This window comes from Sycon ciliatum, chromosome 4 (genome assembly GCF_964019385.1).
Source record: "Sycon ciliatum chromosome 4, ocSycCili1.1, whole genome shotgun sequence".
NCBI classification, from domain to species: Eukaryota; Metazoa; Porifera; class Calcarea; order Leucosolenida; family Sycettidae; genus Sycon; species Sycon ciliatum.
The window spans coordinates 38,092,852-38,109,986 of record NC_088646.1 but is presented as its reverse complement, the minus strand read 5'-3'; the positions used below and the strand labels follow the sequence as shown (position 1 = coordinate 38,109,986).

Here is a 17,135-nt window from a genome sequence, read left to right as displayed (position 1 = left end):
AGGCATACCTGTCTGTTGAGCGAGTTAAACGCATTGGATGCGTCTGCAAACAGGACTCCCTCCACATCGTTCTGGCCGTAGGCAGTTCGCATGGCGTGGATGGCAGCCTCTATGCCTGACTCTTGCCCTCCACACACCTGGAGACATCTCGCGGCATTCTCAATGGCCTCACCAACTGTGGAGAGGATGGCCATTCCGATGTTGCGGTGTACAATCTCTCCAACACCAATAGGTCGGACTCCAGGCTGCTTATCCAATGCGATCAGTCGGCAGGCAACATAGGCCTCGAGTGCTACGGGGTCTACGTATGTATGACAAAGCGATCCGTCGGGCTGTGGAGGCAAGTGCATGGCAAAGAGCATCAGACGATTTGCTGAAAGAGGTGCAAATCCGTCTCCATCCATGCCAGATGGCCCTGCAGTGCTGAGCCCTGAGTGTGGAGGGCTGCCTTCCTTATTGCATCTCTGTTGATGGAAGCGAAGCGCACAGGCCACTGCATGCACTGGTAGATCTACATGGTGCAATAAGTACTATCAAGTATCATGCATGCACGTGCACATTACAGTCATCTACATGTACGTGACTGGCGCTCGACCTACGTAGCTATCGTATACGGTCATGTTGCATTCAGGCACTACCACTACGGACTTCTACCACTAGGGACTTCTACCACTAGGGACTTCTACCACTACGGACTTCTACGATACCGGCGCTATAATAGTGACATGTCCACTCACGCGCGATGCAAATAATTTTTTGCTGGACTCGACCACGCTGTACAGTGTACTGACCCCAGTCTGTGCTTGTGCAAGGACATCAAAGACAAAGCGCGGACAGTAGGCCTGTCGCATATGTCCAAAGTGGAAACAAGTGCTTTCATCTGTACGGGCAAAACCAAAAAATTAATAGTTATTATGATTATGTAGCTAGCATGCACAGTACTGCGCAGTAACTATAATACACTAATAAAACAAGTGAAATTCAGTCCAAGCAACTTTGTAAATGTGTGTGTTGTTTTAAAGCTAGTCAGATGCCTCAGGCCGCAGGCGTGCCTCCGCAGGCGTGCCTCCGCAGGCATGCCTCCGCAGGCATGCCTCCGCAGGCGTGCCTCCGCAGGCGTGCCTCCGCAGGCGTGCCTCCGCAGGCGTGCCTCCGCAGGCGTGCCTCCGCAGGCGTGCCTCCGCAGGCGTGCCTCCGCAGGCGTGCCTCCGCAGGCGTGCCTCCGCAGGCGTGCCTCCGCAGGCGTGCCTCCGCAGGCGTGCCTCCGCAGGCGTGCCTCCGCAGGCGTGCCTCCGCAACGACAACCGCAACCGGATCTAGCTGGAGGTAGCGGGACTTGGACGATCTGGCACAACGCAAACACATGATGCTCGACCTCACCAGCGCAAAGCACAGCCGAGTGCGAATCCACGCCATGGTGGCAGAATACTGGTCGTTTCTCTTTTCAGAGATAAGAGCAGCCAAGCGCTTGTACAAAACTGTGGCGGCTTTCCCAGCACCACCACTAGCCGACATGACGACAGGCACGAAGGAGGCCCTCTCGACTTCCCGAGTCCTCTCCTCATATCTCCTCTTCTCGCGTTCATGACGGGCATACACAGCGGGGGTTGAGGCAGCACGATTCGAAGCAGCATAGGGGTTGAACACCCGTATATCAAACATTGTGCGTTCGAACCGGCCACCCCATAGCCCACTGGCAGCGATGTCGAGGCGAGCATTGTCCTCTACGGACGCAGATCGGAGGCTGAACTGCTCACCAGAGAGCGGTTGCAGTGGAGGTTCCACGGATACCGAGTGAGCCACCTGGCGAATGAGGTCGGCGGTGACGTCACAGATTTCATTGTGTCTTAAAGACGGAAATCCACCGGTCGGGCAGGATAACGCGTGGGAGACGTCGAAGCGCGCGTTGCCACAAACGCAGGATGACGGTAAACGCTCCGGCACTCAGCCATAGCGCAAACATAGAGCGTCTCGAAACTCAGACTTAGAGAGACGAAAGCCATGGCAGGATAGAGGACGTGACGTCAGCCAAGCAGAGCTACTACGCTCGGAAGCAAGCTCAAGCTGAGCCGCATGTACAGCACCTTCACCGCTCACAAATCCCTCCTTTAGCTGTTGCTGTGATGCCCGAGCTGCAGTGCGGACTTGCCGTTTGGCGGTCTTGGTAGCGTCTGCCACACCAGCTAGCGACGGATCTGCCTTAACAATCATTTCCCTGAGCTCATTAGTAACAGCTCGGAAGTGGGCATAGTGGCGAGATTGGGCGGTGGGAATCGAGAGACCCAAACCGCCATCCCGACAAGGGAACGAGAGCATAAGCCGCTCCACACTGGACGGAGAGAGGCGACCAGTAAGGGCTGGGATGAGGCGCTCCCTGATGACGGCTTCCAGACCACCCAACTCCTCCGATGATATCTCCAAGGTCCGGGACAAGAAAGACCACTTGCCTTGTAGACCATGGACAAATGCGGAGTAGGCAGCCTGGGGTTGGGTCTGGGCAAAATCTTATAGCCGAGACACCTGACGTGTCCAGTCGGCGACCTTTGACTCTGCTGACAAACTCTGGGGTGCCCAAAGCGGCTCCTAAGTGACGACAGCCATCTCTGACAATCTGGACACCCGTGCCAGGAAAGAGTGCAACCGCCTCATCAAATGCGCGCTCCTTAACCAGCAGCAAGGATTTGCTGGCGTTGAGGTGGTATCCATAGGCATCTCCTTGCTCAGTCAGCCCATCCCACCAGGTGCGGAGGGCTCGAAGTCTTCCACCGCCCGAAGAGTCATCCGCGTACCACACCTGGGTGATGCCGGGTGAGTTGACTGCCTGGACCAAGGGTACGATGCCAAGGGCGTACATCTGCATCGCCACCGGATCACCCTGGGTAGTGCCTTCACAGGATAGCAAGCATTCACCATCCACAAAGAGCTTGGCGGGATGGCGGTACGTATTGATGATAGTGGGGGACAGGATGGGCAAAGGTGGCGAATGTTCCTTAGGCAGACCCGTCGGTACCGCACTCGGCTTGTCCAGCGCAGAGTTGCTGAGTACCAGCAGCCTCCTGGATCTGATTACCTGTTACAGACAGTATGGCTTTGGCCACGATTCTTCTGACGACTTCCCCAATGCCGATGGGGAGCACCCCCGGGCCCTGGCCGGCGTTTATCCAGCGGGATCAGGCGGCAGGCAGTGAACACCTCGAGTGATAGCGGGTCCACATACGTAGTGGCCAACCGACGTGCGCCGCAACTAGCCAGGGAGTCACACAGCGTGTCCGATGAGTGCCGAAAAGGCAGTGACCATTCTCCGCCAATCATCTGCATCTACACCAGAAGGCCCGGCTGCTCCATGACGGCATGAGTGTGCAAAGCAGCCTTTCGGATGGCCTCACGGGACAGGTTGTCAAACATAACAGGATGCGGTTGAGGCGGCGGAGGGCCTGAGATTAGGGCCTCAGGACGAATAGGTTCCGCTTGTGGGTGTTTGGCATGGAGGGCGTCCCTAACTGAAGTGGTGGGTGCTTTGGAACGACGTGAAATTTCTGACGGAGCGGCGCCGGCATTGCTGAAGGCGGCGGCCAAGTTGAAGTTCAAGACTGTGACGAGCCAAGTTTCACAATACTCAATAGAGGACGAAACTGCTGACGAGCCCGCTACAAAAAGATTGACTTTTGGTGAAGATTTTGACTTTTCCGACGTTGGCACACTCTATGATGGCGAGAATTGTCGGTGGAACTCTGTCCACGCACTGCCCCTTACAAAACAAAGGTGGCGATCGCCAATCAACACTGGACACCCGCCAAGTCCTTCCCTTATCCAGTCCGAGTATTGAATAAGGAGCCACGGTCGAACACTTGTTCCACAACCGTCCTGGCAAGATCGTTTTACTTGGCTTGCCTACTCCAAGAAGCTGGACTCTGTCTTCTGTCTGCCATGCGTCCTCTTCGCAGCTGCATGTAGTGGCCAGCACCTTGGCCAGTTGTATTACCAGTGCACGAAGTCGACGGCGGATTTTTGGAAACCACCTTTTTGACCCGGTGAACGCGCCTGAGCAAGTCCAGCAGAGGACGATAGCACAGAACGAATGACAGCAGGTGTACGGGCATACCGCTGTGCAGGCTTTTTTTTTACTGATACTCCTTTTCAGCAAGTAAGTAATTAGAAGCGGTGAGGCCTCCTGCAGTTTCATACAGCATTACAGATGGAGCGGACTCGCTCCCTTCTATTTACACTGCAACGTTCGAACACATTTTCGTAGCAACGTTTCGGCATATAGCCCTCATCAGGTTTGCAATGATGTGCACTCTACAAAGGAGCAGCAAATATACTGTGCTGTGCTGTGTTTGCGCCAAATGTGTCAGCTACAAAGGTGGCGAAAGGGATTGGTGATATATTAATATCCAGATACGATATATTCACAGTAGTGCCCAGCCAGCATTAGTGTTTACTTGCGGCCGCAAGTAACTTAGTTGCGGATTTCAACAGCTTCTCGCAGTTTTCTGCTTGCTCTGTCGCCTGCCCTTGCCAGGACTGACACAGCCGAGAACACACTATCCGCAGCAGCTATACTCTCGCCGGAATGTTTGTCGCGCACGTGGTCACCCCATGGCTTATCGAGAGTGCGACGGCGTGCCTCGCCATTGTGCTCCCGAATTCTTGTTTCCAAGGAGCGTTCCGTCTCCCCTACATACGTTTCCCGGCACCATTTGCATTGCAATTCGTAGACTACATTCTTTGTCATACATACTCGTTCGCCTCCAGACTGACAGGTAATGCAAGGCCCTAGTGGACGTCCTCTTCGTCTTTTTTCAGTAATGTTGGGCTCGTTTACGCACTTGGGTGGTAACAGCGCCGAACGGCACAGTTGACGCCTGAGGCTGCCCGAGTGCTCGTATACGACACGTACCGGCAACTTGTATTTCCGTATTGCTTTGTTCACATGGTGGTGTACTTCATCGGACTTGAACGGTAGTTTAAGGAAGGCAGAGCGGGGATTACCGCGTCGTCTACGCCGAGGTTTCCTGGCAGCTTCCCTTGCTTCCGATATGATACTGTCTGGGTAGTTATTTATGCGCAGTTGTTTGTGTATTTTTTGTTCGCTCTCGGCTTGCATCATGGGGTAAGGGCCTGGTCAGACTGCGGCAAATCTTGGTTGCCTGACGAAAACAGAACAGCGTCCAGAATTTGAATCGCGATCACACTACACATGTGGGGAGAGTGAAAATTCAAACTTCATTTCGAGCGTCAAGTGGTAATTTCCAAGAACGACGTCAAATTCCTTCACCTTGGGGATCGCCAACACCTTCAGTGCAATCCTTGCAACAATCCTTATGAGTTTTGTTGTTGTCCGTGGCCAATTAGCTCCTCGATATCGAGATGAAAAAATCAGTGATTATCAGCGTCAATGGCGTATCAGCGTCAAATCCTGTTTGGAGCGGAAAAGCGTGGTCCGTTCTTGCTTTTTTTTTGGAGCGTCAACTCTCGCTTTTGCCGCTCTGGCGGCAAGTTACTATGGAGATTCGGATTATAATCCTAGGATTATTTCGATTTTGCCGCAGTCTGACCAGGCCCTTAGACGATAGTCGCTGTGCCCTTAGGAATTGAGATTGAGCGACGGCTAACTTGATGTGGTGAGGAACTGCCGATGAATAATCCACCAGTAGGCCACTACTGCATGCCTTCTGGAACAATTTGAATGACAGCTCTCCGGTTTGCCCAACCGCGATCGTTACGTCCATGTATGATGTAGTCTATGCAGCCACTGTCACAACTTAATTCATGCGTGAATTTGATACGTTCGTGGCTGGCGTTGAATCTTTCTATGAGCTCCAGAAGGCGCTGCCTGCCATGTGTCCATAGGATGATGATATCGTCGATGTATCGTCTGAACAGAATAGGTTGGAAGGGTGAGTCCTGAAGAAGTCGTGTCTCAATGGTGTGCATAAACAGGATGGCAAATGGAGGTGCCAGGTTGTTCCCCATAGCAACCCCATCTAGCTGGTGGTAGATCTGTCTGCCAAATCTGAAGTAGTTATGACTCAGAACAAACTTCAGTAGTGTCCTGACTTGGGTCACGCTCAGCCCGAGCATATCAACTCTGTTATAGTGTTGCTCTAGCACGTCACTAACGGCATTCACGCCCTCTTCGATCGGTATGCTGGGATACAAACCCACCACATCCATCGTAGCCAGAATCGTTCCAGCAGGTGCTTTAAGGCCAGGGTATATGGTGCGGATATTGTCTAGCGCGTCTTTGGTGTTGATGAGGTGCGATGGGACAAATGCAAGCAGTTGATGCAATATGCGTTCGAGAACCACCGAAATTCCTGTGACTGGACTGTCACAAGCAGAGACAACAGGTCGGAGGGGCAAATTTTGCTTGTGGTCCTTTGGAAGACCGTATAGTTCCGGGAATCCTGTGTCATGAGGGAGTATTGCAGTCAGAAGATCAGGATCCATATTCGTGCATTGCTCTTCCAGTATGGATTTAACCTCTTTCTCATACGCAGTGATAGTTAGATCCACTTTTCTGTACATAGTGCTGTCAGACAGAAGTGCCTCTGCCTTCTCCAGGTAGAGTTCCTGTTTCATAGCTACTAGCTTCTTGCTCTTGTCGGATTGCTTTATCACTACACTGGGGTCATGACGAAGTTATCTCAGTCCGTCGCGTTCCTCTTGCGTCATATTATGCTTGGGAGGTCTTTGTTTGCCATTATGCTGCCAAAACTTCGTCCTTGAAGTTGGCCATCTTTCTTTCCCCATCCTGGCTCATTCTGGGCGGTTGCTTGAAGCCATGCTTCTTTAGCTTCCACAGCCTGCGATCACACTCGGTACCGGTATCGTGGTCGTCCTCTGGCTGGTCCACACCCTGAGGCCGCACCTGCTGCCATCTCAAAGTGTAGGCCATCCGTTCTACGGAGGTGACCACTTCTGATTTCTCACGACTGGTTAACTTGCCCGTGGACGGTACAAAACCGGGTCCCAGTTCCAATACCCGTCTGGCATTGTCTGTTACACAAACAACTGCGCATAAATAACTACCCAGACAGTATCATATCGGAAGCAAGGGAAGCTGCCAGGAAACCTCGGCGTAGACGACGCGGTAATCCCCGCTCTGCCTTCCTTAAACTACCGTTCAAGTCCGATGAAGTACACCACCATGTGAACAAAGCAATACGGAAATACAAGTTGCCGGTACGTGTCGTATACGAGCACTCGGGCAGCCTCAGGCGTCAACTGTGCCGTTCGGCGCTGTTACCACCCAAGTGCGTAAACGAGCCCAACATTACTGAAAAAAGACGAAGAGGACGTCCACTAGGGCCTTGCATTACCTGTCAGTCTGGAGGCGAACGAGTATGTATGACAAAGAATGTAGTCTACGAATTGCAATGCAAATGGTGCCGGGAAACGTATGTAGGGGAGACGGAACGCTCCTTGGAAACAAGAATTCGGGAGCACAATGGCGAGGCACGCCGTCGCACTCTCGATAAGCCATGGGGTGACCACGTGCGCGACAAACATTCCGGCGAGAGTATAGCTGCTGCGGATAGTGTGTTCTCGGCTGTGTCAGTCCTGGCAAGGGCAGGCGACAGAGCAAGCAGAAAACTGCGAGAAGCTGTTGAAATCCGCAACTAAGTTACTTGCGGCCGCAAGTAAACACTAATGCTGGCTGGGCACTACTGTGAATATATCGTATCTGGATATTAATATATCACCAATCCCTTTCGCCACCTTTGTAGCTGACACATTTGGCGCAAACACAGCACAGCACAGTATATTTGCTGCTCCTTTGTAGAGTGCACATCATTGCAAACCTGATGAGGGCTATATGCCGAAACGTTGTTTTAACTACGAAAATGTGTTCGAACGTTGCAGGGTAAATAGAAGGGAGCGAGTCCGCTCCATCTGTAATTCAGTAAGTAATTAGTTGCTGAAAAGCAATATCTAAAAAAAAGCCTGCCGGCATGCCACTGCCAAGGTACGGAGTAACTCCATCTACAGGAGCAGTGTGTGGAATAGTGACCTGTAGACCTCTGGCGAGGCCATTCGCGCTGACCCGGGTGGAGAACATCTCCACAAACAGCACACCGACCAGCCTCCTTTCGTGGTGCCAGTACAGACTCAGTTGTGAGAGTTGATGTATGCTCGTACAGCTCAGGTCAACTCGACTCGGGGACCAAAACCTCGCAAAGAATGTCGTCATGCGCATGCCCCTACTTCCATAAAATGGCGCCAAACTCTGAACCAAAAAGATTGATCACACATTTTACACAAAAAAATGTGTTGCATCATTTTGACTGTACTTTTTATGAAAATACGACTTCTAATTTTGTAGAGAAATTGAGACAAGTACAAGGATTTCAACGAGTACCAGTTCAACGAAGTATCTGTATTGCCTGACCGGGTATGGACCAGGAGGATGGGGAACTGGTATCATCTCCAGAGGTAGGATTGCTCTTTTAGCGTTTGTGGGTGGTGGCATTGGGTCCGATTCATTGAAGTGGTGGCCTTTTGCTCAGGGCTCTGACGACAATATCCAAACTAACCCGACGAAGGCAGGAGAGTCGACCACACTGAGTGGATTATGTAAAAGAGCATCTGACAACGACGAGGACTGTGAAGAAGGTGAATTGAGTGATTCAGACACAGAGAAGGTAAGCAGCTCGAAACACCTGCTCCCCCTCCCCCCCCCCCCCCCCCCCACACACACACACGCACACACCTACGACTAGTACTCAATTTCCCCGGTTTTCAAAAAAAATCAGAATCACCTTTAGCTTAGGGGCGTCCGTAAACACATGTATTTACTTAGACTTAGATACGTCTAACAGGCGTTTCTGGTGGGTGGGTTCGCCTGCAAGGCGTTTCTAAAAAATACATTTCGGAGTGCATGCATACCATACTGTGCGTGTACGTGTAGATCTACATGTATATCATGATGACTGCTGCAGCCAGTACAGGTAGGCGTTGAGACGCACTACACTGCACTGCACGCGTCATGGCAGAGTAGACTGGGACACATACATGTAACTGTTCGCTATAAAGGGTAAACTTTCATGGGTTCACACGGGCATGGCCAAGGGTAGCCAGTGCAGGCTAAATTTTATTTTTCAAGGAAACCCTTCGAAAGTGGTACCAATCGATTCAGCATGGCATTTTCATTCCTCCTGCAAAGTTTCAGCTGATTTGGAGTCATGACAAGGACGCTATGGCGATTTGAAGATCGAAAAACTTCAGTTTTGTTTGTCAAGAAGAAAGGCCATGATCGCACACAAATCATACAACCCGTGTGGCACAATGATTTTTGAACGAAGTTGATCCGCGGACCCTGTGCTTCGCGCATGCATACTGCACAGTACAGAGGCTTTTTTGAACGCAGATATGTAGTTCTTCGTCTTCTTCGAAATGTCTTCCAAATGCGTGGTGCTGGTGTTGTTCTCAGCTTCGTCAAGGCAGAATGCAGCTGCATGTGATGCTCCTGTGTGTTCATGCATGTTCTCTTTTCGCGTCTCGACATTGTAGCGTCCAGACTCAGGTCGACTGGAGAAGATTGAGGAGACTATGCTTTGATCCACATGGAAAATCGATGAAATTTGGTAATTATCGTCGGGCGCTAAAAAGCGCTGGGGAGCATGGGGCTAAAACTTCGTAGCAGTCATCCCTACCATGACAGGCATCGACTGGTATATGTTCCGTTCTGTTCCCAACCACTACGGGTCGTCTGCGAAGCTTTCTTTTTCGCCGATTCTCGGACAGATCGTACATCTTCGCACTGTATCTCTCGTCTCCCTCAACGGATCAAAACACGGTTTTCGCCAGGACGAACACAAACCCCCAGATTTCGCGGCGGCAACATCTTCGAGTAGGGAAAAGCTAGCAGCTAACCAGGAATCACCAACAAACACGTGTGATTTGCGACAGCTGTCATTGTGCCGTCACACCATGCATGTACCATGCACGGGAATGGAACACGGATGAGTCGTTTTATTACGACAGCCTGCACTGGCTACCAAGGGTTCGCTATATCACAAAATTCACTATATGCGAGTTCGTTATACATGTAGGTGGAGTCTACTGTACTGTGCATGTGTGCATAGTATGGTGTTTATTCCCGTAGCTATGCAGAAGACGTTACTTCAGTAACGTCTGGCGCTAGCCAGGGTCCACACAGCTTTAATTTGGTGTTTGTTTGTTTGTTTGTTTGTTTGTGTCACGCCTGGCGCTATCCCGTATCTGTCCCGTACCGTATCGCACAGCTGGCCATTTGCTGGTTCCCGTATCTGTACCGTACCGTACCATCAAACACAGCTGGCTACAAACAGCTGGCCACAATATTATGTACATGTATACGACTCCCTGTGTGTTGCAACTGTGCTTGAAGGGGACGGTTGCACTTTTTGTAGCTCTGTTTTATCTGAGTTTTCAGTCGTTCCTCTTACTAGTCTTGCCAAGGGGGTGGCTCTGGGTCCACCAGAGTTGCCCCTGGCGTATTTCTGAATTTGCTGGGGGAGGGTTCCGCGACGCGGTCGCCAAGGCAGTGTCTTTTCAGTCACGACCGTTGTCGTCCTCGTCTCTCCATTCGCGGTGGTGTAGCTGACCCCCGAATGGTTTCAAACTGTGAAGCTCGGAGGAGTACAGTGGTGGCAGAGGCATGAGCTGTGAGTGGAGCCGGTTGCTGGAGATGGATGGTGATGCAGGGAGAAGAGTTATGCTGCCTGACGCCGCGTGGGAAATTGTTCGAACCTGCAATTTTAGTTCGAGCGCGGTGGACTTCTAGACGATGTGTCCTCGTGGCTGTTTTTCAACGCTTGGCCTATCGCTGATATCCCTGCGTGGGATGTTCTTCCAGTGGAGTCCAGGTGGGACTTCGGGTGCCCACACTCCATCACCTGGTTGATTGTTTCGGAACTGCAAAAATAATATTATTGTTTTCTATTTTGTGCGCATCTCTTGTCATCTCTCTTTTCTATACGTCGCACACCAGATGTACTACTATCACCGTCTTTCTCTTGCTTTCTCTCCCTGCTTGCTGTTTTTTTTTGTTTCTGTTGCCACTGTCCCTCATCATACCCATGCTTAGGTGGTGGGCGGCGTGACCCGTTAGGGTGGCTGCCAATACAGTACGACTCCCTGATGTATAGAGAGAAATTCTGGAAAGAAATAGGGAGACGAGGAGGAAATGAAATTAGAATGGATGTTAGTTGCCGAATAGGTGATAGGATGCGTCAGCAAAAACATACTTTGGAAGAGAGATCCCGTCGTCTCCAAAATAGGCGTGAACGGGCGAGTCAGCGCCGGTCACAGGAAACGTCGGCAGAGTGATCCCGTCGACTCCAGAACGCGCGTGCTCGGCAGAGTCAGCGCCTTCCCAGGAAACATTTCCATCAGTTCCCACAACATGCACGATGAGCTAAGTAACAAAGCATAGCGTAGGGCCCTGAGCTTCCAAGCTCTCTCGTTATGAGTGGTATTATCTGCATTGTTGGGGGCGTTTCTGGGGGTGGGTGGGTGGGTCAAGAAAGAAACGCTTGTTAGACGTCTCTAAGTAAATACATGTAATCACGGACGGCCCCTTACATTGAAACATTCTTTGTTGTATTCAAATACTTTCAGTATACCCAACTCGCAACACACTAACAGTCCTTGGCTACACCACGTACAGTTGAAATTGTCCAAATTTTCACCCAGGAGGGCATCATCAGGGAATAACAATTTCAACTGTACGTGGTGTAGCCAAGGACTGTTAGTGTGTTGCGAGTTGGGTATACTGAAAATATGACAAGGCTACAGTGGAGTTTCAAAGTTCTTAAAAAATATTCAAATACGGGTAGATTTAATATACAGAAAAGTGAGAAAACTACGTTTGGAGCTCACAACTTTACGCAATGTGACTGTATGTTAGTTTCGCAGCACGATCTGCACAGTACAGGGTTGCTGCGCCATGAATGGTCACTGCACCTTGTACGGTCAGTGTCCCCTGTGTAGTCACTGCTGCGCCTTGTACGGTCACTGCGCCTGTGCTGTCTTCGCGCCTGTGCAGTCACAACACTCAGTCGTGTTGTTCTTTTCAATCCGCCTTGGGTGTGCCATCTTGTATAAATGCGTCTCTCGTGTGGAAGCCAGCTCTGAATACGTGTACTTCAAAGTTTAAGCCTGATTTTCAGGATGGATCATGAGCACATAAGCCTGGATATAAGTCTAACTTGAATAGAATGCCCGCCCTTCCGTCAAATTGTACGAGAATAGTTCTGGCTTTATTCCCGTAGCTATGCAGAAGACGTTACTTCAGTAACGTCTGGCGCTAGCCAGGGTCCACACAGCTTTAATTTGGTATTTGTGTGTGTGTTTGTTTGTTTGTTTGTTTGTGTCACGCCTTGCGCTATCCCGTATCTGTCCCGTATCTGTCCCGTATCTGTGACTACAAAGGCTCTACAGGATTGTACTTGGTCCGTTTCATCGCAATTGTCGCTTATCTATCACAACTAAGAACAGGAGTTTTTTTTACCGCTCTGTAAAATTTCCAATACGCATAGTGAAGAAGCATGATACATGATTCCTGTCCGCACAAGAAAAAAATTCAGCGGTGGAATCTGGTGAAGCAAGTCGAAGAAAGGAAGCAAGGTTACAAAAAATGTACTAAAGAAAACAGCGACGGAGCGCGTTCTTTGATCTTGCACTCACGCTCTAGTTTGTCCGACTCTGGCTCTGTATCACTCGAGCTGATGTCACTTGAGCTGACATTCGCTGGTCTGTATAGCTGCTGGCGTAGAGTATCTCTTGCTTTCTCCGCTTGGTGTATGGCGCGAAGGGAAAGGAACAGTCGTGGCTGTCACTTTGGCACTTGGAGGAACGTGGGCAGCATGACCCGTCTGTACTCTGTGTTTCAACAATGTTTTTGAATCAGGCACACATCCCTCTCCGATCCTGACAGCTGTCATACGCTCTGCTGGATACGCTGACCACGACTCTTGTACTGCCACTGCCAGGTCGGACAATGATTGTCTTCTTTGTCACCATCTCCCATCAGTTTGCAGGCTTGCAAAGAATGCCAGGCCGTTGCAGTTCAAACCTGGCGACTGAGCTGCCTGGCCTGGCCGTGACTGTCACGCTCTCCAGGTCAGGATGTCGATTTCTCCTGCTACAGTTCCGTTCTGGTCTTTGAGCTGCGCTTGGCTTTTTGCTGCAGTGAATGCACACATTCACTGCAGACTGCAGTGCATTCACTGCAGACTGCAGTGCAGTGCATTCACTGCAGCGAAAAGTTCCCCACTTTCCCATCAAAATTGTACGAATCGCGATGCCACTGGCGCCAGTCGCGATGATTTTTTTCTTTCTGGTCTCCTTTGATCTTTCCATCACAACCTCCCAAACGAATGTGAGTTAGATATTGAGATCGGACTGGGTTTTACCTGTCAAAAGATGTGTGGGAGATAAGCGACAATTGCGATGAAACGGACCAAGTACATAACAGCTGTCCACAATATTTGCGGGCTCCTGTATCTGTCCCGTACCGTACCAATATTCGTCGTATTATGCATACGACTCCCTGATGTAGAGGGGGATTTGGAAAGAAATAGGGAGACGAGGAGGAAATTAAATTAGAATAGACGCCGATTAGGTGATAGGATGCGTCAGCATAAACATACTTTGGAAGTGAGATCCCGTCGTCTCCAAAATAAGCGTGAACGAGCGATTCAGTGCCGGTCACAGGAAACGTCGGAAGAGAGATCCCTTCGACTCCAGAACGCCCGTGATCGGTAGAGTCCGGCGGTACCAGGCAACGTCAGGACAGACATCCCGTTGAGTCCAGAACGCCCGTGATCGGCAGAGTCTAAGCCGGTCCCAGGAAACGTCAGGACAGACATCCCGTCGAGTCCAGAACGCCCGTGATCGGCAGAGTCAGCGCCGGTCCCAGTAAACGTCAGGATACATAATATTCAAACCGATTGAAACGTTTTTGCAATACAGTGATGTGGCCAATCAACGGAAGAAGACAATTCCATCAGTTCTTATAACATGTACGATGAGCTAGGCAAAAAAGCATAAAAGCATAGCGTAGGGCCCTGAGCTTCCAAGCTCTCTCGTTTACGCTGCGTTTGGGGTCGTCCAAGGGTATCATTGATTCTCAACCCCTCAGCCAGCCTCGGAAGCAGCAGCAGCAGCAGCAACACGCCACCGATGCAGCAGAGAGACCAACACCATTTAACCTGTCCCACCGGGAACTGTGTAGCCAGACTTAGCAGCAGGATCTTGATATATGTTGGACTCAGTAGAGCGTCCAGCCCCTATATGATGTCCAACCCCTATATAGAGTCCATTGGTCCAAAATCCACTGTACAGAGTCCAAACTTGGAATCAACTGTGAGCTCAAACTTTAGATGGGCATCACTCCCTGTATAGAGTCCAGCCAATTGGCTTCACCCCTATATAGAGTCCATTGGTCCAAAATCAACTGTATGGAGTCCAAACTTTGAAATCAACTATAAGGAGTCTTTATGTGGACAACACTCCCTGTATAAAGTCCAGCCAATTAGGCATCCCCTATCCAGAGTTCGAAATTAGACATAGGATCTGCTGTAAGCAGTGAATATTAACCAGAAACCGACCTCTCCCTTTAATCCTTTACATCATTCACTTCTCAAGATAAAATATAAGTATTGAGGCGCCACTGCAGCCACTTCATTACATGAAAAACCCTACAAACACCATCCTCAAATCAAGTGGTCTCTCTGCAGACACTGCAAATTACAATATCTCAATCATGTAGTGTTGCCAAATTATTGTGCACGCACACACACACACATGCACACACCCACACAACGCCAAGAAAATACCTAGAAAAAAACCAAGAATCGAAAGAGAATAATGGAGAGCCAAGGAATTATTATTTGTTTTCAAATTATTGTGCGCGCGCGCACACACACACACACACACACACACACACACACACACACACACACACACACACACAAACTTATACAATGCCAAGAAAACACCAAGAAAAGAGTAGAGACACAATACACACGCAACTCCAACAGCCATGCAAACGTCCACCCATTTACACGTAAAGTCAAGAGGGATAACAAATAATTATACGAAACGAATGCATACGTGGACGGGTGCACGCACGTTTACATACATGTAGTAGTGTAAGACTAAGAGAGTAACATAGTGCAGTAGTCAGCATACTACTAGCACATGCTGAGAGTGCAATAGCAAGCTTCACCATTGCTCATGGCCATGCAAATGTTTAGCAGCACTCAGTTCCGCAAGCTTCTGAAGATCAGCACACCTGCAACAAATAGATAACACAAGGATACGCTTATTACCGTAATGATGCATGGGAGCACACAACTACCAAGTTCTCAACGAATGTGATGCTCAATGAAAATCCATCCACTCAAAGACCTGTGAACAGGTGACGGTGGGGACAATTATCTATTAGTAATACGAGGAATAAGATCGTTTGTGCACACTCAAGACGCACAGACACACCACCATACATGTAGTGTACACAGTGTTTCACTTCACTGCAACTAAATTGAAATTCGATGATTTGAACAATCTGTACAGCGTTGCCGTCAGTCAATCTTCCCCAAGATGGAAATGCACTGATTTGTTGTCACGAGGCAGTTTCACTGACACAATGTCATGTTTGTGACATCAAAACGGTTACTTCATGGAATACGAGTACATGTATTAGCTTGAGAAGCTTTTTCTTGTCATCGGCATACAATAAATCTTTCTACTACTACTACTAGCACACTGGCACTGCGTTTGTGGATCTCATTGTATTTGACATCATACTAGAGCCTAGTAGAGGACGAGTGTCGTGGAGTTCACATAATTATCACAGGGATAAAAATACATTTCTCATGAAATAAAATAATAATTGATGATAGCTAGACGATCGTATACAATTGATACAAAGTCCTTGCAAAGTCGCAAAGTCCTTGCAGTCCTTGAGGACTATTACGAAGTGGTTGATTACTTTTAGGGCATTCATTCGTTACATCAAACAAACGCGATACGATCCTTGAAAATGGAAAAAAAAGTCAAGCATAACGACAGAACAGCAGACCAATCGAAACGAGCAAAAGCTTCTTTACCTCAGTCATCGTCCTGCCATGTAGTTGGACAGCCTTTTGACACGGTGGTACAGGCAGCTCTTGTCCAGTCAAACAGGGTATCCTTGTGGCGTCGAACGAAAGAGAGTGTCAGTGTATCTGACTCGTCAGATTGGAACTGTGCTGAACTTTTCTCGTTCTCCGCTTTCTGCTTTCATCCCTCGCTCTGATGAAACCGTTCAAACGCCTTACTGGCAGCAATGGCCAGCCAAACAGGGGATCCTTGTGGTGTCGAACGAAAGAGAGTGTCAGTGTACCTGATTCGTCAGATTTGAACTGTGCTGAACTTTTCTCGTTCTGCAATTTCTGCTTTCATCCCGCGCACTGATGAAACGTCTTCAGAGAACCACAAGACGCTTTCCAGATTTGATTTTGAACGTCTCCTTATCCTCCTTGGTTACCTCGAGACAGATTACTGTCAGCAACTGCACAGCAAAACTGGCAGCCATGGCTGAAGTGAAGAAAGGAATGCGCAGCCACGAGGCAAGCAAAACTGAAAAATTGTTTGTTCTCTTTCGGGCACAACACACAGGACGTCGAGGACGGCGTGACTGGATAAACTGGACTCCTGGACCGTGAATAGGGGACTTGTAGAAAAAGTGTACTCCTTATAGGGGATTGCGCGGCAGGATGAAGCTGATCAAAACTGCATGAGTGGACTCCTGGACTCTGTATAGTGGATTTTGGACCAATGGACTCTATATAGGGTGCTGGACATCATATAGTGCATGGACTCTATACTGAGTCCTACATATATATATGTGTGTGTGTGTGTGTGTGTGTGTGTGTGTGTGTGTGTATGTGTGTGTGTGTTTGTGTGTGTGTATGTATGTATATACAAGTACACATACATGTATGCGTAAAGTTGGGCGATGTAATGGGAGATAAAGGGGGCACTTTGAACTTCTTGTCGGATTTTGCCTAACACAACTGTATCTTAGGTTCTAAGTCATGATTTGTTATCATGATACTGTACTGTGAAGTAGTGATGTTCAACTGGTGCATATAAGCGGT

At 49.4% G+C, this 17,135-nt stretch overlaps 1 protein-coding gene across 1 annotated transcript in view; it reads left to right on the top strand.

The window, feature by feature from the left end:
- The first annotated feature begins 7,945 nt into the window (after positions 1–7,945).
- LOC135816033 (serine/arginine repetitive matrix protein 2-like) overlaps positions 7,946–17,135 on the top strand; it is a 24,128-nt gene continuing 14,938 nt past the window's right edge. Inside the window, exons 1-2 of the mRNA XM_065329390.1 lie at positions 7,946–8,439; positions 8,514–8,648. Of these exons, the coding sequence (XP_065185462.1) occupies positions 8,401–8,439; positions 8,514–8,648 (174 nt within the window). The 5' untranslated portion in view covers positions 7,946–8,400. The remainder of the gene's footprint in view (positions 8,440–8,513; positions 8,649–17,135) is intronic.